The 27,359-nt window shown below is 38.8% G+C and overlaps 2 protein-coding genes across 4 annotated transcripts in view; one reads left to right on the top strand and one right to left on the bottom strand.

Moving 5' to 3' along the window:
* The window catches only part of tfb1m (transcription factor B1, mitochondrial), a 28,879-nt gene extending 27,111 nt beyond the window's left edge, over positions 1-1,768 (bottom strand). The window contains exons 1-3 of one of the 3 annotated variants that reach the window (XM_014010622.1): positions 1,721-1,768; positions 852-998; positions 260-411 (exon numbers count right to left, since the gene is read on the bottom strand). In XM_014010622.1, the coding sequence (XP_013866076.1) occupies positions 260-411; positions 852-984 (285 nt within the window). In that variant the 5' untranslated portion in view covers positions 985-998; positions 1,721-1,768. Of the gene's footprint in view, positions 1-259; positions 412-851; positions 999-1,531; positions 1,611-1,716 lie in introns of those variants that run through there. The other 2 variants (XM_014010638.1, XM_014010631.1) reach the window with 2 other exon arrangements.
* A 7,692-nt stretch (positions 1,769-9,460) lies between these two features.
* On the top strand, positions 9,461-26,557 carry LOC106519081 (filamin-A-interacting protein 1). The gene is made up of 6 exons (XM_014010611.1): positions 9,461-9,684; positions 17,590-17,879; positions 18,344-18,517; positions 18,728-18,906; positions 22,472-25,274; positions 25,841-26,557. The coding sequence occupies exons 2-6, from the start codon at positions 17,595-17,597 to the stop codon at positions 26,039-26,041; spliced, it is 3,642 nt and encodes a 1,213-aa protein (XP_013866065.1). The 5' UTR covers positions 9,461-9,684; positions 17,590-17,594; the 3' UTR covers positions 26,042-26,557.
* Positions 26,558-27,359: the final 802 nt, after the last annotated feature.

The raw sequence follows: 27,359 nt of genomic DNA, 5'->3' as shown, positions 1-27,359 counted from the left end.
GTGTGTGTCAGTTTCAAACCATTAAATTCAGTTTCAAACCATTAAATTCAGCTTCAATTTAGATTTATTTAAAATTTATTTTCAAATCAATGCATTTAATTTCAAATTATGCACATTCAGATTCAATCTGAGCAATTCAAATTCAGTTCCTGCTAGCAAAAGATTTATCCCACAAAAAGGTTTCCAGAAGAAATTTTTTAATTTTTCAGGATGTAAATGATGCTGCTAAAACATGTCTGAAGGCTGAGCTTTAGTTTACCTTCAGCCCAGGGAGGAAGCGTGAATCTTTCTCCACAACCAAAAGATCTGCCACGCCAGCATTAAGAATGGAGCGAGTGAGACCCCCAGGGCCAGGACCCACCTCACACACGTGGGCACCGTTCAAATTGCCAGCGCTACGCACTAGTTTGTCTGCAAACATAACAAGAGATGACTATTTTCAGCAGTCAGTCAGCACATAATATACTGCGCTTACAAACAYAATATACTCGCCAATCATACGTCTTCATCTGAGTTTGTGGCATTTAGATGGAGATTAATGCTGTTCATTTTGTAATATCTCTGTCTCATCTTGTGTGTGATGAAGATGAGACRCATTAATCTAACAGTCACCTTGCCAAAGGACGAGCGAGCAGATCAAACCTGCACTGCATCACTGATAATCATATTACTACCCAGCTCTCAGGGGCTGCAAACGAGTGAAGCGCTCCATTCACATTAGCAGCAGTTCGACCACAATCAGCCACACAGAAAAGCTTTTCAGTCTTTATGTCTTAAAATGTGGTTAGTGCAAGTACTGGACCACTTACTGCAGTCAAAAAGAAAGAAAAGGTGAGGGAGGGACAACTAACCTGTGAGATTCAGGTCCAACAGAAAGTTCTGGGAAAGCTGTTTCTCAGCTCGCAGGCGATACAGCTTTATCAGCTCGCCCACTGTGGGCAGCGGAGGCAGACGCAACGATGCCACTTTCCTTGACGCCATCATTGTGAGGATGAACACTGAGAACAACAAAAATAAACGTGATGGATCAGTCTCTACATAAATAGAATGACTGAAAAACTGATTATATCAAAAAAAAATTATATTTAACTACACATAACTTGTTCATTAGAGAGATGTTTATGTATGACCCTTTTCTGAGTCTGTAAATCTCAGCGGTTATAGGTGGTTGTATTAATCTCACACATTTCATGCAACTGATATCCTTTAAACTAATAGATTACTATTTTCTGGCAAGTATTATTAATTCCAATGAAGAGTAGAAATAATTCACCCTTAATACTGCTTCAGACACGTGACTTCAGACATGTTTTGAGGGTTTCGTGCGCCACCTAGCGGTCWTTCGCCAGAAATCCAAGTGATTAGCATAACTACACAAAATCCACAACTATTCTCAACAATTTCTTCTCTTACTGTTTTTCTAAAAGAAACCAACGCTTCATTTTTGATTTTTACACTGCTGGGTTTTATTGTCGCACTAACTAATCATTTGGGAGGACAGCAATCAACCGATAAAACAGTTTGTCAACACCTGTCCTGTCCTTTCCTCACACTGTTTGGTTAGCATTAGCGGCTAATGCTAGTTTCTCGCTTCAAATGCGAGAACGTTGTTATTCCYGTCGACACCACACTTAATGCTTCTCAAAACCCGATATAAAGCTGGCAGCTAACTGAAGCCGGATGAACACAAGAAACTAAAAATGCACAACAGTTTACCCACGCTTTTGAAGGGTGACCCGTTCTCTTCTTCTTCGTGGATTTTTTTGGCGGTTGCCATCTAACTTTAAGATGCATTAGCGCCATCTACTGTACTGGAGTGTGGGCCAGAGTGTCTATTTATTCGTGAATATAGTCCTGTCTCCTTTAAAAAAAAATTATAAAGACCTTTTTTTTTAATCTTTTCATGTTTAACTAATACCTTTTCCACTTTTAATATCTCTATATCACATTTCTTTAATTCTTGTTTTAACTTTTCTCAAGTCTTCTTATATTGTTTTACTACATTCTACTGTTTCCACGCCCTTATCGCATTCACAATTTCCTGTTGGGTGTTTGCCTAATAAATGCAATGTTTTATTCAAACCTGTATGTCCCAATCATAACCTTGTCATTATTACTTGTTCTTTTCGATTTCCTCCTATTATTTCCAACTTTCTGCTGTTTTCTAAACAAATGACGACCTTTATTACCCTCCTCACAAATCTTCTGCCATTCAGATATTATTTGTTTCTTAATAATAGATTTCATTTCAGATTTACTAAATGCAATATTCATAACTCTATCTTGTTTTAAAGGTTGTTTAGCTAAATAATCTGCCATATCATTCCCTTCTATATCTTTATGAGCAGGTACCCACATAAATCTATTATTTGTAACTATAGGAGTCTAAATATGATTTCATGTATTTCATAAACAAGTTCTATGTGACTTTCAGGTGAGAAATTGGCAATAGACATTAATGATGACAATGAATCTGAACATATGAGTACTCTTCTTATTTTATTTTGTTCTAACCACTGTAATGCCATCAGAATTGCTAACATTTCTACTGTGTATACTGCTAAATGATCAGATGTTCTTTGTTTCATATGTATGTTCATATGAACTACACAAGCAAATCCTGTTTTACCTGAAACTACTTCCTTTGACCCACCCGTAAATATAATAATGAAGGATTTATATATACTCTTTATTCTATTATTTACTCATTTTATCCAGTCATTACTTTTATTAATCTGCATTTCTTGACCCGTTCTCCTCCAACATACTTCCTTATACGTCATAGCATAGCTATCCAATGAGATTACAAAAAAATGTTTTAACCAATCAAAAGTAAGGTAGGAGCGCTTTGGTTCGTCCTCGAGATTGCGGTTACTGTTCATGCAATTCTGCATAGTAGCCAGCAGGAGGCAACATTTCCCTCAACAATTTAACAAGTAAACTGCAAATTAAACCTGACAAAGCATCTATGTGTAAGATAATTACAAACATATTTAATAGAAAATCTAATATTTTAAAAGGGCAAGAAAAAAAGTGCACTGTTGATATAATGTCACACTTGTTAAAATCACTCCACATAAAAACAAATAATTAATTAAGCTGGCTGACGCACAGCTGTTGTTTGGATTGAACCCAACAGCTGTGTAGACTCCCGCCTCTGCCCACGACCCACGCTGGGTCACAGGCCTCTAAGCTTCATTTGGAAATACCCATTGCCTTCAGTGTTTGCCACATGACTGGCACTCTGTGCCTTTCTGTGGCTGACCTTGGAACACAGACTCAGAATCTAAAGCGGGGAGACAGAAAACACTTGAGATGGATGGGTGTCTGCTGCCATGGAAACTAACCAAAAACTGATCATGCATCACAATCAAAGATAATATATATATATATATATATATAAAATAGCATGACTATGCTTCAATTAAAAAAGACCCTTTAAAACGAAACAAAATGTTGGTGTTGCTTGCCTTTATCTCCATAATATGTCACTAAAAAGACAGGAAATTACTTTAAAGTAAAAGTAAGTAAAAAGACAGGAAATGAGAAATAGGTAATTAACATTTCTGACATGGTAAGTCAGCTCTTATACAGAGAGATCRGAGGAAAAGCAAACACAAAAATACTTAAAGCCATCTAATTTTTGAGCCAATTTAGATTGCAGAAACAGACATCAATAAACACAAAAACCACTAGAGACAAAATGCCCCAAAACTCCTGCTATGATCATAATTAACTGTTGAGTCATTTTATTTTCTCTGTGTTGTTGATGATGCAACGTGCTCAGCAGTGTTTAATCCTCTCAAATGAAACCAGATGTATGTGATTATGAAAGTACTGTTTACTATGGCAACTCTGAACTGTACATTTTTACCACTTCCTTCTTSTTATTATAAATAAAAGAGGAGTTTGGGGGGAAATTKCAGCGCAAACGTTATGATTAAGATGCGTGCTATTACATTGTTACATAAGCATCCAATTTTCTTTTGTTCTGGTACCAAAAAAAACCTCTTGAAGTGGACACAACGGTGATCTGTTATAATAAATGCAGATTAAAAGCCAATATATTCACATTAAATCTGTTTTTTTCTCATCTTTGGAGTTTTTTGAGGAGTTGAAGTTAAAGTTGTATAAAGCCCTTTGGATTGGAAGGCAAAAAAATGCACATTTATCATTTTTTGGACAGGACAGCATTTACGTGTTTGGAAATCTGAACCCCATTTTACTCGTCTGACAACCTTTAGAAACATCTTAGAGTTTAGGACCACATGAGGGAAGCTGTGGTCCTTCAGCACTGAAATTCCTGTGGCGATGCTTGTGTTCCGGTGATACATGTTTTGTGGTATTTTCATGGTTGTCTGGGATTTGTTAGTCTTTTTTAAAGATAATTTACTGTAAGTTGTTTGGTGTGTGGTGAAACTGTTTGTGAAACGGACTGTAGTTTCTTATTGCTAAACACTGAAGAAAAACTAATGTTTGGRGGATTTTCAAGATAAACTAAAACCAAATTGTTAAAAAGGCCAAAATATATCATAACAGGTCGCAGTGATGCTGAAGTAAGAATTGWTATTAAAACCAACTAGTTCAGTACCAAACAAGTATTTGTAATTAGCTCAATTCAACAGCCATAAAAGCCACAAAATCACCATTAGTGCACAAAACACAGTATAAAAACCATCTGGTCAGTTCAGGAGACACACCCATTGAATTTAAATCACATCTAGATTGAAAGAAATGATTATATTGTAACATCTTTTTGAAGTTTGGTGAAACTGTGTCATCGTCCTGTCACTCACCTGTCCTTCGACCAAGAGCTATGATGGGAGATGCAGTTCCATGTCCAAACACAGGTGGCGGTAATGAGTCAAACAGGAAAGTCCAGCAGGAATCAAGCTTATCCTGCAGAAAAACATCTTTCCTCTGCAAAGATGTGTAGAAAAAAAATGTGTTTTTCAAAATGGCATGTCTGAATAAAACAGGAATCCACTGGATGTCTTCTCAAAATGTTATTCTCAATCTTCTGACTCYAATCTGGTTCACAGTACAGCACTCAGCACAGGCTTCAGCGTAAGACCTTGAGCTAAAAACTTAAACAAAACAGTCCAGCAGGCTGAATCTAAGCAGAGACTCCAAAACTAACAACTTCTTTCTCCTATAATAATAATGAATTGACCTTATAGAGTATTTCTCTTCCTGGTTACACCCCTGAAGGTGGCAACTTTTACATCTTTTGTTAGGCTAAAAGAAAGAACACATGATATAACACACACCAACTCTTTTTCTGATTTAACCTTACAATGATCAGAAAGTATAAAACACAATACAATTTAACATTCAATTAATCATTTACAAAATTTCCTTCAGGTGGATAGTAACTATTTACTTTGTTACAGTACTTACGTAATTTTTTTGAGAATTTGTGATTTTTATCAATTTTTTATTGTAACATTTACTTTTATTCATGCGTTCAAAACATAAAAATATTACTTTTACTTATTTACTTTAACACCTAGTTACAAGTTAAACATTTAAACATGACTGGAACTGATCATAAAAAGAGTCGATTATGCTAAAAAATAGTGTTGAATTATGCAACACGAATTTCAAGTTACGTCAACTGGTTCCACTAAACTGAGGTGAGTAAATATAAAGCAATTTACACATTTTCCATGAAAGAAACAACCGTGAGTAAACATTTTACTTTTAATAGTATTTTTTTCTTATTTATTAGTTGTAAACGCTTTCAGTGTTTATGAGAGGATTTGTTAAAATGCTGTTTCTATGCAGGAAATACCACGTAGAGCTCATTGTTTGTTAGCAATGCTCAGCAGCAGCAATGAGAGGAGGAACAAGAAATGTTTAAATTATTTACAAATGATTCTTTAAGGAAAACCTTAACGCTCATGTGGCCTTCAGTGAAAATCACTTTGACAGTTAAACAAAATTCTGTCCATTTAGAGCCTTATAAGTCATCAATAAAACTTTAAAATCATTTCTTAAACAAACAAACATAAAAGATTTGGAGTTCTACCAAAGAACCTTGGAAAATTACCCTGTTTGAACACATCAACCATCTCTTGCTATCACTTATTAGAATTTTCTGGAAAAAACTCTAATGTGTGAGCCTGACAGACTCAGCAAAATTGAATAAATTGAATTTTTTTCCCCCTCTGGCCTTTAAAAAAATAACTCCTCCATTTCATCACARCAGCCAGCCAGGAACTTAACGTTCCACGTTCTCAGTCTCATCTAATCTCACTCTGTTTGAGCTTCTCTTGAGCATCTTTCAGCGCAGCCCAAATCGTAAACGACCCCGGAGAGCTGAGGCGATGTCTGAGGAGAAAGAGTGAAAGTGAACCCGGAGCTGCTGAGGCGTTCTGTCATTACATCAGCCGTGAGAAGTGTGTGAAAAGTTAGAGCATAAAAGGGTTTATTTATCCAGAAATCTTGTTAGATTGTATTCACTAACGTCCAGTAAGCGTTTTGACAGTTGACTACAGAACTGGCTGTTTGCTGCATCGATCTCGCCGTCGGTCGGATCGCACAGTGTGGGAACGGTGGCGTCTTCAACCGCCGCTCCTCCAAAATGATTCATGGTGCCTGCAGCTCAGCCAGGACCACCGTCCTGTGGGCATTCAGCATGCAGATAAAAATCAAAACAATCTTCTTCACTGAAWCCCGCTTCATTGTGTCATTCTGGGTGTGGGAATTATGGCGTTCAATCAACACAGCCTCCACATGACCTCACTTTGGATACATCTTCCTCTTCRATCCCACATGTTTGAGGATGACTTCATATGTGGGGAGGGAAAGCACCTGGCGAACAAATGTGCTTTGTCTCTTTTTTATGAGTTTTCTTTGTTTTGTTTCACAGTGAGGGTCATATACGAGGGTGGTAGTGCTTTAAAATTCACTTTGAGGTATTTTCAAAAACATCTTGGACTGCTTGGACCTAAAGAAATGAAAGGGAAAATAAGTGAAAAAACAAGAATTRGGGAATAATTGTCCATCTGATTGACTGATTGTCTTCGAACCAAACATTACATCAGCACCACACCTACATGATTCAGCCCYGATTTGATTGGAACAAATGGACTCTTCTGTCCACCGGGGAGCTGACCTTTGCTTTGACTTCTGCATTGTGTCATTCTGTGCATGCAGCCTTTCTCTCCGGTCACCATGCAGACTTTGGTCCACTCCCTTCACTTCTTGTTTATTGTAACTGCACCACAAAAATCCTCAAACTGCAAATTATAAAGTCACTCAGTGCGTATAAGGAAAAGAAAAGAGTCAGTGATTGTTTATGAGCTAAAGACGATAAACATTAACAAGCAGCAGATAAGACACATCAGATCAGGAACAAAGGGATTTTATTAGTTTTTTTATTGCTTCAGCACGTGTTGATTACAGCAAAATGTAGTTTGGATTTAATTCTGATGAAGCCCCCTCCCACCCCAGGTTTGATAGTCTCGCTTTAAAGGGAACATTTCATGTAAAATCAGTGTTTATATCCATTAAATTAATTTTGTTGAAAGGACAAGTCTTTTGTTGTTGACATCTTTTTATTCCTGTATTACCACAATCCCCTCTATCAAACTGAAATGAACCAGTCTGGAAGCTGGAGGGGGGTGAAGTATGAAACACTTCGTTTGGGTTTAAAGAGACAGCGTCAAAACGAGTTGATCTGAGACATATTGCAGAAGGGGGGGGGCTTGTGGAGTTACAATAAGGAGGTATTTCGACAAAGTGCCGCTGCAGTTCCACTTTATAAAGACCCCCAACTGAGTGATGTAAATGTAAAAAAGATAAAAGATTTTCTCTTTTAACTTTAAAGCTTTCTTTAGAAGAACTGACAAACTTAAAGAANGCACAGACTAAAACAAAAGAGGGCCACTGCATAGCTTAATCTTTAAAAATAAAGGACTTTACTTAAAAAAGTGTTTGTATTTCATGTATTATATAACTGCATTTGGCCCGCAGCCATGGATAGATTTTAATTTTTGGCCCCCTCGGGGAAAATGTTTGGGCGCCCCTGGTTTATATCCATTAAATTAATTTTGTTGAAAGGACAAGTCTTTTGTTGTTGACATCTTTTTATTCCTGTATTACCACTATGCTCTCTATCAAACTGAAATGAACCAGTCTGGAAGCTGGAGGGGGGTGAAGTGTGAAACACTTGGTTTGGGTTTAAAGAGACAGTGTCAAAACGAGTTGATTTGAGACACATTGCAGAAAGGGGGGGGGGGCTTGTGGAGTTACAATAAGGAGGTATTTCGACAAAGTGCCGCTGCAGTTCCACTTTATATAGACCCCCAACTGAGTGATGTAAATGTAAAAAAGATAAAAGATTTTCTCTTTTAACTTTAAAGCTTTCTTTAGAAGAACTGACAAACTTAAAGAAATAAGAACTGAACTTTTCGAAGTCTGTTTTAAGGAATTAAACCTGTTGTTTAAGTCAGTTGGTGGAAGCWAAACCTTTCCAGGTAAGAGGTTCATTAAGGTACCAAAGCATCTGAATGTAAAACTAGAAAACCCAGTATTTTTCTGTCATCAAAAATTGTATTATATTTACAGTTTTACTATAAAGTGTTTGCCTTAGCTTTGATGAATACTAATAAAAACGAATAAAATGAAGATTCCACTGAACGTATCAATGCACTGTCCATGCACATGGATATAAAAACTTACAAATGAAATGATCACAAAACCTGTTTTTATCAGACTGCACTTTTGTCAGATACAAGTTTGTCCCTAATAGATTTTGTTTTGTGGGGTTCCGCATTTTTTTTCTTAAAAAGTCCAGTTTGCTTGAAATAACTTGAAGATCATAGGATACACTTTGTTTTTGGTGGACCKGAAAACAAGTTTAAATTAGGAGTGAAGCGAGTTTTAGTGTGTTTATGTAACAGTTTCCTTGGGGCAAAGTAAACCATTTATACTGATGCCCAAAATAAGATTGTTTTCACAAAAAAGAGAGAGAAATAGAGAGAGAGCGGAGCTGCCAGCGTGCTGCAGGCTTTAACCACACTCGGCCCTCTGAAGTCTGCAGTTTGGTGGTTTTCTCGGCCTTCTGTTTGGATCTCTGACGGCTGCTGTCACTGGACTTTCCCAGGATGACAGAATGGACTTGAATGGTTCAGCTGTCACTGAGGGTCAGCGTGAGGGGAGTTAGGTCTGCCACTGGCCGGCCAAAACATCCAGCTGCCAGCAGCAGCAGCCATTCTGGCAAAACAGGACGAGTTAAATATAGAGCTTTACTGTTCTGGGAGTCTAATCAGGAAGACAAGAGAGGAGTAAAAAAAAAAAAAACTGGCTCTGTGACAAAGGATATCACACAGCACCTCTGCCTCTCCTGTAACTTTAAAAAGAAACTTTCACACACTCATCAGCTGGCTTCTTGACGGGATAGGGAGGAAGGAAAACGAGCCGTTTGCCTCCTGAGTGAAGCGGGCAGGCTGTGGGAGTGACGGGGGGAAGGAGGGAGGGACGTTCCAACGCTCTGTTATTGCTCTCTGCCATTCCCTTTATGAACTGAAGACCAGAAACAAGAGAGAACTTGAGCTTAAGATGGATTTTATCACCTCAATTTAAACCAGAGGACACATTTCTTCACTTTTCTTCATTACTCTTTTGAAGGATAACTTGGAGTGTTAAGTGCTCAAACCTGCACCATCACAGCAGCAGGTAAGCAAAGCTCTTTTGAATCATATTTTGTTTTGTTTTGTGCTCTTAAATGAAGAAAATCACAACTTTAATCAAGAAATGAGTTTATCTAAAAGTGCTGCAACAGTTAACATCGGTTTCACGAAGCAAACTTCATCTGAGCTACAGTTTGAATCAATTCACACCAAATGAATAATCACAAACTCATTCATTATTCATATTAATAATGCACATTCCTACATTTTTTAAAGGATTTTTGCAATGATCTTGGTGAAAAGACGTCCTTTTAGAGTTAATAATGCAGCATTCAGAGAGCACGTGAAGAAAAGAGAAAGTTATGAATCAAACATTTCTCAATGACTGCATGAATGAGAGCTTTTAGTGGAAAGAATCTTCTGATTTACATGTGGGAGGAGAAGCCCACAGCTTCACCGGACAAAGTGAAAGCAGCTCGCTGATCCAGAGGACATTATCTTTGGGAATTAAATGCACTTAAGCGCGACCTTTGCCCTCCACTCAACTCCCAACACCTCTGCGGCTCGGAGTACTGTAGCCGTAACTGTACAAACACACACGCCCGCTTTAGCTCGAGCCTTGACGGGCTCGCAGAAGGAGGACATCTTTCACCCTGAATATTTTTGGGGGCTGTACAGACGCCAAAACGAATTCCATTTCATGAAGTCATCTCACGGCTCCTGGGAGTCGCTGTTTGTCAAGGCGTGACATCACCTCGTCTCAGCAAAGTGAAAAAAAGAAAATGGGAAATGTCAGGGGGGGAGGATGGCTCACGCTACAGGAAAATCAGCTTTCTGCCACCYTCTGCAGCTTACAGGGTCCCCGAAATGCTCAGAGATGAAACCAATAACTCAAGCCGGAGAAGTATTCCTCATTAACATTTCTTCTGCTTGGGCCACACAGTCGTGAACTCCTATCAGTCTGACGGCTGAGATTTGTGAACGTTTATCAGCCCCGGCGTGTAAATGAACCAGTCTTACTGTAAATCAATATTATGATCCCTGTTTAAACTGAAACAGAGCTGAGCTCAGTTTGGGTGTTCGCCAAGAAGTGGCTGATCTGAGATCTGAGGCTGAGCTCACGGTATTACAATGGCTCTGTGTCAGTTGTTGTAGAAGGTGACACAGTTCAGCTGTGAGTCGCAGACGAAACTTAAAATAAAGTTTTACGCTCCATCGAACACACCAACGTACTGTGGGACAGATGATCACTTCCTTTGGATTAAACTGGTTTCGATCAACAGGYTTTCTGAACATCTCTGAAAGGTTTTTTTTTTGGACACTTTTCTACACGGTTTATGCAGTGTTGTATAAAGTACCACAAAGTGATACTTGAGTAAAAGTACAAGAATATTATCAAAAAATTACTTTGTCAAAAGTTAAAGTCTCTTTTAGGAATGTTACTTGAGTAAAAGTCTTAAAGTATCTGATATTTTTTGTACTTAAGTAGTAAAAGTATTGATTTCAAATGAGCAGTTAGAGTTTCTGTAATGACATTTATTAGGAGGTGACCTCCCTAAAACAACACAGAAATGACTATATCATATTAAAAGAAATAATTTATGTTAAATTTAGGACACACTAGTCTAGCTGTTTCAGTTTGTATACAAAATGAAAATCTATCTGAGGGCTCCGGCCAAATGCAATAATATAATTCATGAAATACAAATACTTCTTAAGTACAGTCCTTTTATTTTAATGATTATGTCCTGCTGGAGTGTGACATGATTTGTTTGTGTACAAACTAATACGGTATCAGAATTTTTTATATTTATACTTCTCATTCAACCATAATTAAATTCACTCTAGGAGGCACAATTTATATGGATAGTATTTACTTTTTTAAATAAGCTGAAATGAAAACAAGCAAAAATGAAATAAAAGTAACRACKTTCTACTTCTTGCCTTTTTTTAAAAATGTAAGGAGTAAAAAGTATAGAAAACAGTGTGAAAATCTAAGACGTAGAAGCAATAAGTAGGCTGAAAAATAATTACGTTAAGTACAGATACCCCAAAAAATTCTACTTAAGTGCAGTAACAAAGTATTTGTACTTACTTTACAACTCTGAATTTATGGAAGCACCATAACACTTTTGTTTTTGGTATTTAATCAAAGATTCAGTGAAACTATCAGGAACAAGTGATGTCTTTTGGTATCAAAGTAATAACAAGCAACAAAACTAAAAAAATGAAAGAAAATGTTGAAAAGCCTGACGATCTGAGAACAAGAGAGTCTGGGTTATTTGAAAACTCTAATTCTGACTTCATGTGAGTCTGTGTGAACAGAAACACAACAGAGGGGGTGGAGCCGGTGGCTGTCAGTCGTGGGTGTTTTCTGGGGGTCTGCAGGGCCTCACCAGCAGCTGTCAGCGACACATGGGCTGCTCCAGTCGTATAAGTGCCTCCAGCCTTGAATTCCAAACATACAGCTTAGACACGTCGGGATGGTTCGCAGAGACGTCGCACTCSTAATTCACGTTGCCTTCGTTTAAAAATAAGTTCCTAAACTCCATGGCAACTCAAGATCTTCCCAAGATCACGTGACCACACAGTGTGTAGAAAACATGAAGCTCAGTGGCTGCACATGCTTGATGCCTCTTGATACCCTGATTTCTTGTCTTAATTGTTTCCATATTTCCACTCTCTCCTCGTTTGTTAAAATGACACAATCATGACTTAACCATGTGAGCTKTCAGACGCTCAGAGACCCTCGTTTTCCCAAAGTTCTTACTCAGAATGAGTCTGAAAAGTGTGACACATCTCTGAGGGTTACTGTTCATCGCTGCTGAAGACTGGAATTATTAACAGATTTCTTCTGAGACCGGCTCCTTCACATCTACCGTGTTATTTTAAATTCATTTGGTCCTTTTTGTCTTCGTGAAAAACGTAAACTATGAACAAACAGAACAATTTAAAAATGATCCAAATCGACACATAAAACTGAAATTTGGAGATTGAGATTGAAATGAGGAATTATCTTTTCAAACATTTAAAAAGGGAAACWCAAAAAACTTCTAGAAACAAAACGTTCTGACTTAAAGAGCAAAAGATGTTCCATAACATTACGACCACTGGAGAGCAAAAATAAAGTGACACTTGTCTCTTCTTCATCTTCATCGCCTGCAATTATGTAACTGCCTGTGTGTGTGTGTGTGTCTTTGTTTGTCTGTTAGCAAAATATTTCATGAACCATTGGATAGGTTTTAATGAAATTCTTCGGATGGCATCAACAACTGGAAATCTAACAGATTAACTTTTAAAGTCAGCTCCATTTAGGATGGCTGCCACAGCTGATTTATCTTAAACACAAAGATGACTACAACTTAATCAACTTCACAGCTACTCTTTGACTCTGAACACAAACAAGATCTTTAAAATTACACTGCAAAAAATGTCCATCTTACCAAGTTTGAAAATCTTATATCCAGCCAAAAAGTCTTTTTGATCTTGTTTTGAGACTGATTTACTTAACAAGAACTGATTGTGTAAGAATAATAATAACCTTGTTTTCAGAATGTGTAAGATTATTTGTCTTGTTTAGGGCTCGACACACGGGGAGCGACAAACTACAGCGATTAACGGCAGTCATCGCAGCCAGGGTGAAACCCGACACACGGGACGTGATAGCGATCGCAGCGTTGCGACTCGCGCTCTCAGATCACTTGTCTTCACGAAATTTGATTGGTTCTTGACTCTGAAGGCGGGTGTGCATTACGGACGTGTAAACTAAACAAATCGTGCGATGCTAATGGTATTGAAAAACAAACACACATCAAGATACAGTTTTATGAGGAAAAACCATAAACTTCACCCTGGTGCCAATAAATTCCCACAAAGCTTTTTAGTAATCCCTTGGTGAAAGTGTTAGCTAACGGCAGTGTGTAGCATACTCTCCTCTCATTGGTCAGTCAATGAAACCCTTGCTGATTGGTTGTACGCTAAGCGACAAAAGTTGAATATTTTTCAACTTTCATATGTCGCGTCGCAAGCTCGCGTGTGCACGTGTACGAGCGCGAAATTTCACATGCACTATTTTCGCCGATCGCTTGGCTGGAGGAGGGCAAGCGATTGTCGCCTCACCGCACAGGCTCCATAGGAAATGAATGGAGAGCGAGCGACGTCGCCTCCCGTGTGTCGAGCCCTTTAGCCTGAAAATTTGACTCAAATTAAGTCAAACATTTCTGCCAATGGAGTAAGAAAATTTTACTTGGCAAGATTCCTGACATTAGAAAAAATTGAAAATCTTACCAAGTAAAATTTTCTTACGCCATTGGCAGAAATGTTTGACTTAATTTGAATCAAATTTTCAGGCTAACAAGAGAAATAATCTTACACATTCTGAAAACAAGATTCTTCTTACACAATCAGTTCTTGCTTAGTAAATCAGTCTCAAAACAAGATCAAAAAGAATTTTTGGCTGGAAATAAGATTTTAAAACTTGGTTAGGTGGACAGTTTTTTGCAGTGTCACAATCGGGCTCAAGGATTGTGACAAATAAGAGGGAAGAGGACACAAGGACATCTTTTAAATATTGTATTTATTTAAATAATAAAGTAAAAATACCATTAATAAACTAAAGATGAATCCTGTAGGACAATAAATTAAGTAAACCAAACCACACTTAATTGACCAAAGTAAAYTAAAGCAATCTAAATTAACCAAAATGGACTAAATCAATACAAATTAACAAAAATACTCCAAGCCAAACAAATTCAGAAAGCCAAAGTGAGAGAAGGGAGGGTTAGGCCCAACAACACCCTCTCTGCCTCAACACAGCACCTCACTCTTTTTATAGACTGAAGAATCAGTTCAGGTGCTTCCAATCAGTGTTGCTGCTGCACTGCAAGCATTGGATCTGCCCCTGCTGCAGCAGCTGTCACCTGACAGRGTCATCACCCAGTGTCTCATCAGAGATGTTAAAATAAAAAAAATGATATGTTTTGGTCTGTGTCAGTACTAAATAAATGTAAAAGTAGAACTTTGGAACATGAAAAATAAAAAATAAAAACCTGTGCTGAAATCCAACTAAAGCAAAAAACCATGAAGTGTCTTTGGTCCAACAGCAATAACTACAGTTAATAATCCTTAGTTTGCTCATCAGAGAAACYATAACTGCTGAAGCTACAGTTGCCTCCAGTGAGAGGATCGGGTTAAAGTGACATCAGGAAATCACTACAAGATGAAACCCACCACCTGACATTTTGCTCTGATGTGACAGGTCAGCATTAGTTTGTGCTCTGAGCTATTAATGGAAGTCATCATTACAGGAAGACAAGCTGTGAAAGACTTTGAATTAGGTAGAAAATTGTTTTCAAAATGGTAAAAATGTAATAATTTAAGAGGGTTTTAGTGCTTGTATTTTTTGAGTAAAACAAATCAGTTGGACAATTATATGGTCACCATTCCTTTATTATCTGCAGGATTATTGAATTCATTTTTCATCCACAGTTACAGTTTTAACTAAAGCTGCCATTTTTTTTACTGGGTCAGAACCCAAAGCTTATTACATTTTCTCCTAAACTGACACTCAAAACATAAAACTGTCATCAGTCCCACTTTAGTCACTCATGTTTTGTTATGAAAATACACCCAAACACACTGAATTAAACTTCTTTTTCTGATGAGATGATGTTATTTTCTTTTAACAGGTACCAGACTTGTGTCTCTTCATCTCTAATGTTTCTAACATGTCAGATTATATTGTTGCACAAGTATAACATAACTTACTTTCATCCAATTTTTGGGTTATTGCATCCCAAAAATCCTTTGGGGGCACCTAAACTAATTATTAAAAAAATAAAAAAAAATTTCTTTAAACCACTGAAAGTTGTAAAGACTGACAACATTTTATATATTTTTTTGCTTTTATTGTGAAGCACTTTGTTATTTTATACTTCTGAAAAGTGTTATATAAAGAAACTTTACTTACTTACCTGCTTTAGTGTTTCTAAATCAACAGTTTCTGGTTTTTAAAAAGCAAAAATGCAGCAAATCTCAAAATGCTACTTAAAAAATACATAACTTGGTTTACTTAAACCATAAAACCATCAGTCTGCTTCGTAAATTATAATCGTTCCATCCTAACATGTAACATGTTCAATTAAAATTAATGGGCAGGTTCAATTTGAACAGAAATCCAGGTTAAGATTTTTAGAAGGTTACATACTTTTAAAAAGATTTTTAAAAGACATAAAATGTACCGCTGACTTAGTCAACTTTTACAGCTTCCTGTTTGACATKGGAAGTTCAGGACGTGCATTTGCAGAGCCTATATTTACACACACATATGTGACAGCTGAACTCAAAGCAAACCTCTTTACAGATTTAGGGTTCCATTTTAAATTTAGGTTTAGGCCTCGACTGGAGTCTTGCAGCGTTTTAGGGCCTTCTTTCATATTAGATTCCAGCCAGTCAGTTGTGCTTCGTGGTTTTAGATTACATGAATTTGAGTGGGCTTTTGCGGTGGACTTAAGAGACTCTCCTTTATATTCCATAAAGACAACTGGAAGTGTTGCACGCTAGACTGGAATGCGGGTCACGCAGCTCAGAAATCCCCATTTGTTTAAGAAGAATTCGTGAAAGCAGAGACTGCAGAGATYAGTCCTGGTCTTACTGAAACACAAACAGTCTTAAAATTCTAATCTGTGCGTAACCAAGTGGACAAAAACAAAAATTAAAACAAATTCAGCACTTCAAAATCTTTTGTTTTTGGTTTAATCTAAATTGAAAAGATTTTCTGATTAGTCGATTTTCAGCCTTTTTTTTTAATTACTTTTAGTTTTAAATTATTTCAGTGACCTATTGTGGGTTTTTATTTCTTCAGCAAAAACAGTACAAAGAGTCCAAACATTTAACCATCTGTAGGCCTTTACAGGTAAAACTCACCGCGCTGTTTTCTCTGCTGAACCTCAGTGACCCGGCAAAACGAGCCCATCTGTTACAGTAGCTTCTCTGCATCTGTCTGGCTTCTGCCCAGGAACTAAAAATAAATCAGCAAGATTCCTAATCCGCGTCAACAAACGCATTGCTCGTACTCAGGAATTCTGCTGGAGTCATTTACATTTACTGCACATGTTTTTGTGTTTCATCACCGCGGGACGCTTTAACGCCCTCCACTTCTAGGAAGTATTCAGAYGCCTTCTACAAACTGGTGCAGAACAGGACCCTGGTGACAGAGAGCCAGTGGCTGAAACTAATAGTTATGTGGAGGAATGAAGAGTCTGAAATTAATCTCCAGTTATGAACCAGATCACCTTGAAGCCAGCATGAACTAACTGAACTCGGAGAACTCAGATAAAGAGTGGATTCGACATGAAGGATACAGGCAGTGCAATAGTTTTCTTTGTGGGTATTTTTCCTGGAAGCAGGTGGAATTCAAAGAGACTGGCTTCAGGCATCATTAAACTTCACGGCCTTTTTAACTTTCCCCACAACCAYTACATCAGAGGATAAAACACTTTTCTTGATGTCAACCAAAAGCTTTCAAACCTCTCGCTTATCTGTCTAATTTCTCTTCACTTCATTGACTTTTCTTAAGAAATCTTTACATTTTGTGCAATATACTCATCACATAAAGTGACCACATTTTTTTTCCACACCTATACAAGGATTGTCAACCATATGAATAGCAAAACAGCTTTTAAAATCTACTTGTTCATAAAACTAAGAAATAAACTAAAACAAGTCTTGATAAAAGCTTTAGAAAGGCCCAAAAATATAGTTTCATTACTGTGCCCTCATAAGTCTGGGCACAGGAGCTTGCTTTTAGAAGAGATGATAAGAGTCAAAGTTCTAAAGCACAAAAATATAAATCTAATAAACAGAAGTAGCATGTAAATTAAAGAAAGTTCAACAAAAAAAAAAGTCTGGCCAAAAAAAGATATAAAACATGTGTTTTCTGTTTTTGGTCCAGGTAAGATGAGGTCCAAAAGCAGCAGGGTGGAGAGTCCAGCTGATGRGGTCCTGGTGGTTCCACCAGGTGACCATGACATCAACCAAGAGCAGGAAGCAGGTGTGCCCGTGAAGAGCCTGAAGGCCAGAGTTCAGCTGGAGGAAGGTGAGTTTGAGCCAGATGTGATCCCTGATAAAGAGAAGCTGCTGTTGGAGTCCACGGAGGCAGCTGGGGACAAACGAGGGGACCTCATGGATCTGTCCAAAGAGGACCTGCTGAAACTGCTGGGAATCATGGAAGGAGAAGTTCAGGTGTGTTCTTCTCTTCTGCGTCTCTTATGTGTGTGGAAAAACAACAACACACTTTTGAAACTGCACTGTGGATGAACATTGTGATGCACTGCAGACTTGAAACAATAGCGCCATCTTGTGGTTAAAAGCTAGTTTTAACATTATTCTTTGGTTTTACAGAAAGTTTTGAGCTGTTTTTATGTATTTATTTAAATATAGTTTACTTCATGGGAGACAGACTTATTCAAAGTTCAAAGTCACTCTTCTTATAATGCAAAAAACTATTCATTGAGCTCATTTCAMAAGATTACAAGAAAGTCTGGCTCCTTGAAAGTAGTAAATATAAAACAATTGTCAGTATTTAAAATCTTTTCAGTGCTGTATATCTGATGATAAAGTTAATGTTGAGATAATTTCTCTCATTTGAATGCTTATCCTTCTCAGAACCTAAATGTAATGTTTTCTGTATATGTTTGTGATTTCAGGCCAGGGAGGATGTTATCTACATGCTGAAATCCAAGCAGACGCCTCCRGAGGTCTTTGAGTCACAGTATGGATGTGTGGCCCCAGGCTCGGCCCTGAAAGCTCTGCAGAGGGACAGCTTCATCACTGGCACCAAGCAGTCCAACCCTAGTGTTTACCAAAAACCCATGKCTGAGGTCAGGACTGTTCGTTTTTATCAAACATAGTTTTCATGCAACTTTTTGAGGATAGTAATAATTCATTGTTCATTTCAAAGCCAAGAAAACCAACCAGACGTCCTGCACCTCATGTGCTTGTAAACTGAGCCAGATTTGTTTAAAGTGTCTTTAAACTTTGCACGTTTGTGATCGCTCCTGTGTGGTTTTGACCCTTTTTTTTTTTTGCAGCTGAAGCGTCTGCAGGAGAAGCACAGGGAGACGTACAGTCGGATGCTGGGCCAGCTGCTGCTGGCTGAGAAGTGCCACCGCCACACGGTGCACGAGCTGGAGACGGAGAAGCACAAACACGTTGATTACATGAACAAGAGCGACGACTTCACCAACCTCCTGGAGCAGGAGAGAGAAAGGTGACGAGGGGAGAAATATGGAAGTGTCGCAGAATCGTGAACTGTTGTTTGATGGATGTGTTGAGGTGGTTTAGGGAGTTAAACAAAACGTGGTAGGAGTGATGTCATGACTTAAATGGGCTTTTAGCTGCTGCTTACTGACAAGGTGTGACTGTCAGCRTCAGCTGTTTGGACGACGTGCATTTTTGTTCCTCAGACTCATTTTGAAACGAAGAATAAYAAAAGCCTCAACTTCCATTTGAAATCATCACAAACTTTAACTTTTCATATGCAGAATACAAAGTCTGGCTTACTGTTTATTTATTTACTTATTTTACACAGTGACAATGCACAACTTTTCATTAACCTTTTAAAAGGAGAGATGCGTGGTACCAGTTTAGCGCAAAAAAAGCTAATATCTACCTAGACAGTTTGATAGTAATCAATGACTACAGATAATAAATGATGAATAGATAAAAATTAATTATGGTAAGATCTAGAGGTTAAACCAACTCATTGTGAGCTTCCTGGCCTGTGCTTTTTCAGTCCAAAGCTTTTTGCTGGAAACAAAAATGAAGGTTGAGTTGAAGAGGCATAAGTAAAACTAAAGAATATTTTCAGAAAAACAAACCTCACACCTGTGGAATGAGGAGGTTCTAATCGGGGGAGAAAAAGTGGAAACACCATCAGGGTGAGAGCGATGTGAGAGCCGAAAGCCTCATAAGAGTTAGTTTAACTATTATAGAGTAAAAGTGCATCAAACTCATCTTTTCACAGAGCTCAGCGTTCATTTTTGGGCCAACAGGTAATAACAGCTGTAATCTGTAATGTTTTACCAGGTGGAAATAAAAAAAAAATAGCCTAGGGTTCATAAAAAACTTTTAAAGGTGTAAGACAAGAACAAAAACATTAAAAAAAGGCATGAGTTTTTTTTCCCATCTGTGTTTCGACACTTCGCTCCCTCAGAAGCGTGTCATGATCTCATCCTTATCGATGTGAGCTCCGATAGCCGTCTGAGAGTGAGGAGAGACGAGGCAGCGGTTTTGGTGCCAAACAGCTGCAGGAATGCAGAGGATGGGCACCGAGGAAGCTGCTTTCTGACTGGTAGCTATCAGGCATTAACACCTTTTCATGCAACAGAGCAATTTATATGTCAGGACGTTTAACATGTTTATGTGGCGTGGCGGAATGTGTGGAGGCGGACAGACGAAACAACCTGTGCTCCTCGTGGAGCTTCAGAGTCACGCGAACACAGTGAAAACCTGCAGCAGATCCTCAGTTTGTTTATCGGGAACAAAACACTCCAGGTCAAATGTTAAAATGGACTCTGACGTTTCTATTTTAAAGTGCCTATGACATCAAATTTTTTGTAATACATATGAATGCATTTTTGGAAAGATGTTATTCACAAAATATTGCAAAAGGAATTTCATGTCACTGAGATGAACAGTTGTTGAGATTTTTGCCTGTAAAGTAACAGGAAGTGATGTCGAAGGGGAATGTCTGGATGTGAATAAAGCAGTGCTACAACAACAAACAACACAGACTGTRGAGAACAATTTGATGTTTCTTAAGATTATTTTGAGTCACTACCAGAGAGAGATGAAGAAAAGTCAGAGTTCAAATAGTATTGTTTCRATAAACAAAGACCAGGGAGCTAGAGTTCCCCTTTGATGTCACTTCCTTTTTCAATTTGGCTGAAYCAAGTTCAAAAGAAAATATGCCAGTTAAGGGACAAAATGGGTAAAATGGTGTTTATTGTGCCAACTTTCTTAAATATTAGTATGTTTTCTTTGACTTTTTGCATTTGAAGAATATGCATGTCACAGGCACTTTAATGCTCAATATGTTCAGTACAGTGCAATATAACCACGACCTCATGAGCAAAGTGTTCAAACATGAAGGGGCGTCTGAGCAAGTTCACCAAAAACATAATAAAATACAAAAATAAAAATAAAAATTTGCCAAATAATTGTAAAAGTTCTTAATATCTGTCCTTTTATAGATAAACATTTTTCCTGCTTCACATCCGATACAYTGTAAAGCAGTTATTTCTTTCACAGCAACAGTAAACTATCACGCTTTTATGACTAAACCATCTGGGTCAGATRCCACTGACATCATAGTTTTGACCTTTACATGACAGTAATTTTAGAGTGAAAGTTATTTTCATTGAACATCTCACTGTGTAAATAYGGTCGTTATGTGTTGCACTGCCCAGATTTAGATTTCCACTTGTACGGCAGCCAGGCTTGTTCATYCTAATTGGCAAAGAACACTGCTCGTAACTGGAATCAGTGAACAGTGTTTACTGAGCTTCCATCAGCCGTCATTCAGAGACGTGGCTTCGTTTCTAAAATGATCAACTTTCTGCATCAGTTTGCTCAGAAAGCGCTGATTGAATCTGTTCTTCTTCACCCCAGGAGAGACGTTCAGCTCACTCGTGTCTGGTTTCCTCATTATATGGAGATTTTGTGGCGAAGCTTGTTCAACTTTCCTCTTGTAGTAAAACATGAAAACACACATCCTCTTCTCACTTCTATATCTGCTTGACTTTTGGCACCAACGTTTTATTTTATTTCACTCAACCGGGACTGAGAAAAAGGCAAAAAAAAAAAATTCCAATCGTTTTATAGGTTTCCTGTTTGAAAAAAGGTGAAAACTGTGGGGGGGATTTTAGCAGAAGCCTTCCTCTTTGGCATTGGTTCCTCCTCCTTTCACTTCTGTTCAAAGCAGAGCAGCACACACGCTCGTGTACATTTTTGTCTTGTATGGATGAGGTCACATCACTCATTAGAGGTGCTCCAGAGTGTTTCCTTTTGACTTGTGTTGCTGGGATAAAATGCTTGGAGCTTGAAGAAGAAAGATTTGTTTGGGGGAAAAAAAGGAGACTCTTATTTCAGGTGGGATTTTCTGCAGCTTGTGGAGCAGCTCTAGTAAGTTTTGAATCGACTTTGATTCGGAGACATGTTTTCAATAAAGCTGATTTTGTCCTTTGAGCGGTTGGTAAAGTTGCACAGTCTTCCTGTGTTGGTTGTTCTAATTTGCTTCACTTTGCAATGCAAAAAAAGTTCACTTTGAATGATGCATTAGAAATGTCACTGGAAGTGTATGAGCAGGAGAAGCGGCTGCTTTGCATGCTTTTTGTTGGAGCCGGAGATGAGAGCAGGGCATGATCTGCATAGAAAGAAGCTGAGAGAAAAGACCACCGCTCGGTGAGGGGCTGTTTGTAACACTTTCACTCGCTGTTTGTGTTTTCTGTCCGCTCAGCGGGGGGTGAAACGGTAGGAGTGTTTTGAGGTTGTGAAGTAGATTTTTGCCATGATTCACCAGATTATACCAATCTGTTTAGTCGGTCTAATTTTTGTTTAATGTTGAAGTATTTGATCATTAGTCATGTACCTCTAGAACAATGTTTAGGTATATTAAATTTTTGACCATCAAAGAAATAAGGTTTTCGGAACTGTTTCTTGAGTGAAAAAAAACTGACATCAAAACAATGTTTGAATTTGTAAAAATAAAAAAAAAGGAAGAGTCTGATAATTATCTAAGAGTTATTTGTTTTTTGTTCTCTTCACACTTTCAGACTGAAGAGGTTGCTTGAAAACGAAAAAGCCTACCAAGTCCGGAAAGAGAAGGAGCACTCCAAACGTCTGGCCAAGGTGCGAGAGGAACTGGTCAAACTCAAGTCCTTCGCCTTGATGTTGGTCAATGAGCGCCAGCAGCACCTGGAGCAGATGGACCAGCAGAACCAGCGGGTCCAGGAGCTCAGCGCGCAGCTCCAGCAGCGGGACCAGGCTTTGAATGAAGCCAGGGAGAGCGCTCAGGAGGATGCCCGCCGGGTGCAGAGTCTTGAGGCCAAGGTCAAGGAGAAATCCAGCAAAMTCGCCCAACAACATGAAGAAATGAGCACCAAGCTGTCCAGTCGGGAGCTCCAAAATCGACAACTTAACGCTGAAATTTTGGAGCTCGCCCACAGCGTAGAGGAGCTGGAGCAAAGCAACAGAGCTTTGAAGAAGTCTGAGGAAGAAATGCAGGAGTTAAGAGAGAAGATCAGCAAAGGGGAGTGTGGCAGCTCTAACCTGATTACTGAACTGGACAATCTGCGGAAGCGGGTGCTTGAGATGGAGGGAAAGGATGAGGAGATTACCAAGACAGAAAATCAATGTAAGGAGCTAAGAAAGAGGCTAGAAGAGGAGAATAACAAGAGTAAAGACCTCAGGCTGGACGTAGAGAGGCTCCACAAAAGGATGATGGAGTTAGAGAAGCTTGAGGAAGCATTCAGTGTTAGCAAAGCTGAGTGCGCACAGTTGCAAACTGCTCTAGAACGAGAAAAAGTCCTGACCAAGGAGCTTTCAGATGAAGTGATAGCTCTTAAGATCCGTATGAAAGAGCTCGAGTCTTCTGAAATCAAGTTGGAAAAGTCCGAGTTAAGCCTCAAAGATGACCTGAGGAAGCTCAAGTCTCTGACTGTTGCTTTGATGGACGAGCGAAAGACACTGATGGAAACTGTGAAGTCAGATGAAAAGAAAAAAGACGAACTGAGCGAGACGGTCAAACTTGAGCAGGCCAGAGTTATGGATGTGACTGAGAAACTGATAGAGGAGAGCAAAAAGCTCCTGAAACTAAAATCTGAAATGGAAACCAAAGTGGAGGCTTTAACGGCTGAAAAAGGGGAGCTCAGTGCTAAGCTAGCTTATGAAACCGATAAAACAGAGGATCTCAACTTTAAGATAAGCCAAATGAAAAAGAAGCTGGATGGATTTGAGCAAGCGGAAAAGCTGTCTGTGAGGAATTCAGTGATTTGTGATCTGGGACGAATGTCTGACCCCAATGGGAAGGAAGACAACAAAGTTAAAGAGCTGACGTTTGAAATCGAGCACCTGAAAAACCGTCTGAAACAACTTGAAGTGGTGGAGGGAGATCTGATGAAGACAGAAGATCAGTATGACGTGTTGGAGAAAAAATTCATGACCGAAAAGGAAAAAGCAAATGTCCTTTCCCAGCAGGTGGAGGAAATGAAGAACCAGATATTACGGAACAAAGCCATTGAGAAAGGAGAAGAGGAAAGCCGGGAGGAAGATCTCAGACAGCGATGCAAGAGAGAAGAAGCCAAAACCAGAGAGCTACAAGCCGATGTGGTAGCTTTAAAGGAGAAGATCCACGATCTGATGCACAAAGAAGACCAGCTTTCTCAGCTCCAAGTGGACTACTCCATCCTACAACAGAGGTTCTTGGAGGAGGAAGAAAGGGCTAAGAACATGGGAACTGAGGTTTTCCATCTCACCAAAGAGCTAGAAATAGCAAAGCGTCAAAGTCGGGCACTACGACCCAGCCTAAATGGCAGGAGAATGGTGGATGTAGCTGTCACATCCACTGGAGTACAGACAGAGCCATCATCTGCTGAACCAGCAGAGGAGGATACACCGGCTGGCTTCATCAGAAAGTCCGTTCAAGAAGAGAATCATATTATGAATAACATCAGACAGAAATGTCTGAAGAAGCCCACTGAAAAAAGCAGCACTGCTGATCGCTGCCCTTCGACCGGCAGCGACTTTGGAATTAAAAAATCCTGGATTCCCTGGATGAGGAAAAAGGAGACCACTCCTCAGGAGAGCGGTCTAGTGAAACCTCTAAACATCAATGGGGAACATTTGMCTTCTAAACTGATCGCACCTCAAACCCAAGGGCAACCTTTACACATCCGAGTGACACCAGATCACCAAAACAACATTGCCACCCTTGAAATCAGCAGCCCGACCGCTGAGGATGTTTTCTCCAACTCGGCCCCCCTCAGCCCCAACCCATCTCAGCCGAAATCCAGGATCACAATCATTCCCACCTRCTCTGTTCCAACCACTCAAAGAAAAACACCCACTGGACTTCAGCGTCCCGAACGAGCTAAGTCTCCGGTCACAATCACGACAGTATCCAGGGCTAAGTCTCCAGAAAGCAGTCGACTCTCCTCRTCTACCTCAGGAAGACCGCTGTCTCCGGTTTCTGTTATGACAATCAGCAAAGCTGTGGTGCCTGAGACTTCCCGAGAACCTCAGGAGATGACCATGGGACGGGCTGTGTTCAAGGTTACCCCTGAGAAGCAGATGGTCCCAATATCTGTCCGTAAGTGCCAAAACAATGGCAGCATCATCACCACTACAGATGATAACAAGATTCACATCCACCTGGGCAACAGCAACCCCCCAAAGATGGTGGTCAGACCAGTGGCTAGTGTAACAGAAAACAAAGARCTGACCCTATCAACTGGGACAGTTTTGCGCTCTCCACGCCAAATCACAACCACTACAACCAGGAGCATGCAGACAAAAGTGTCAAGCAGCATCACCATATCTACTGTTACATCTACAACTCCAAGACCCACCCAAAGCACGGTAAGCTCTGGCTCCATTATCTTAGTCTTTTTAAGATTTCTGTCTTTGTCTCCAATTAAATGACATCTTCCAGTGGTTCAAAACGAATAACTTTTTTTCCCTCAACCTTGGATTTTTCAGTTTTATAAAAAGCTTTTTTTCTAAAMTTGTCAAATCACAGTTGCATTTGATGTTTCATATGATAAATTACTATTATCTCACGTAGCTAGAAATAGGAAGTGAGATAACAGTGTTTAGTGTTACAGTGGCACTCACTTTGTGAATGAGACGGATGGCATGATTGAAATGCTCCCGTGGGTGGGCCGCAGAGCAGCAGAGCTAACGATGCAGCATTTTGCCACCCTGTCAAAAGTTATGTTGCCATTTATATTTCATTGTGTGCATTCACAAACAGGACATGTACGGTTCAGTGCACTCAAAAAAATACAGCCGACACCCATTGACCCCATAGCCTGGATAAAGCAAAAGAATTATAGTTGCATACTGTTTTATGAAAAGTAAGATTTTTTTTCTTTATGCAGCTTCTGTTTTTTTTCCCTCTGAAGTTGAAATCTCTTTTTTGTCAGATTGGGCATGAACCCCAGCCAACTCGCACGGGTCTTACCCGTATCCCAATGTCCAAGAGCCTGAAGGCCGGAAAAGCAGCTTCCCCGGGGATCTCAAGTGGACTGAAGCTGGAGTCTCGGACTGAGAGTCAGTCTGTGAGGATAGAAGTCAAAAAATCCACTGTGAATAGCAGTTCTATACAAAATGGAGGGAAAGCTTGACTGACAACCATTCATCCATTTTCTGTACCTGCTTGACCMTTGATTCAGTGTCATGTGGAGCACAGTCCATCACACAGTTTACCTGATGTAATATACTATAAGCAGCAAAAATCTAATCGTTGTGGTGCTTCACAAAGAGCAATACAAAGCTGTATGCTCTGATTCAACTCAGCAAAAAACTCAAAGGCATTTTAGTAATGTAAAAAACCAGCCATTTATTTTTATGCTTGTGAATTGTTTTAATGTTTGTTCACACATTTTTGCATTTTAAATGAAAATACTTTGTTTTTACAGAAAGTTTTGCGGGGTACTTTTGGGTTAAATATTATAGGCATATATAAATATATCTGATTGTGATGCTAACATTTTGTTGTTGTTTTGATTGTTACACAAATAAGTTTTCTGAATATTTTGTAAAACCAATCGTCTCTGATAAGTTATGCAATTGTGTTTTTGTATGCTTGTGCTGTAAATAGATTTTACAGATAAATATTTTAAATAAATCTTATGTCTACAGATGGTCTAACTTATTTAACGTGTAGTATACGAACAATAAAACATGCAGTAATGGTTGTTTTGCAAACAAACCAGCCGCTTAAAGGACTCGTCTTCTATGTACATTTTCTTTACTTCTGTCAAAGCAATTAACAAATATATAAATTTAAAATATCACAAAGTTCAATTAAACCAAAGAAAATCCACACCATTATTCACAGAGTTTTATTCTGTTTTTGCTAATTTTGGGGGGGAAAAATAATCAAAAATAAAGAAAACCAAACTATGAAGACAGAAAGGTTTAAAATCCAGAGCCGTAAAGGGCAGCACTGTAAATAATATAATTTAATTTAAAGTAATTTCGTATTTCTCAGCTTCAGCTTGCCAGCATTAGGCCCTGTTTACACAACACTGGTTTCTGGAAATGCTGGAGTTTTTTAAAAATGTTTATTGGGGCAAATAAACAAACAAAAATCAGCCATTTACATGGAACTGTTGAAGTAATGTACCAGGCAAGGTTGGGAATGGGACACAGTAGAGTTTTACTGTTCTGAAATTATTATATTTTGAATCCAAACAGCTGATATATATGTTGTGTTTGGTGAAAAATGTCCACAGAAAAGGAGGGGCAAAAAACAAATTTGTGTTTTTATCAGGCAACCCGGTTGCCAGTCTCACTCATGCACTGATCATGCAGCAGCTGCATTCTTACAATTACGTCTGAACCTAATGAATAAACTATCAAACCTGGGATGGTTTTTAGTTTTGCTCCAACAAGATGCAAAATGTGAGTAACGCAAAAAAAAAAAAAAAAAAAAAAAAA

Source organism: Austrofundulus limnaeus, unplaced genomic scaffold (genome assembly GCF_001266775.1).
Source record: "Austrofundulus limnaeus strain Quisiro unplaced genomic scaffold, Austrofundulus_limnaeus-1.0 Scaffold2, whole genome shotgun sequence".
NCBI classification, from domain to species: Eukaryota; Metazoa; Chordata; class Actinopteri; order Cyprinodontiformes; family Rivulidae; genus Austrofundulus; species Austrofundulus limnaeus.
Note: the sequence above shows the minus strand (reverse complement) of the source record. Positions and strands in the feature narration are given on the sequence as shown.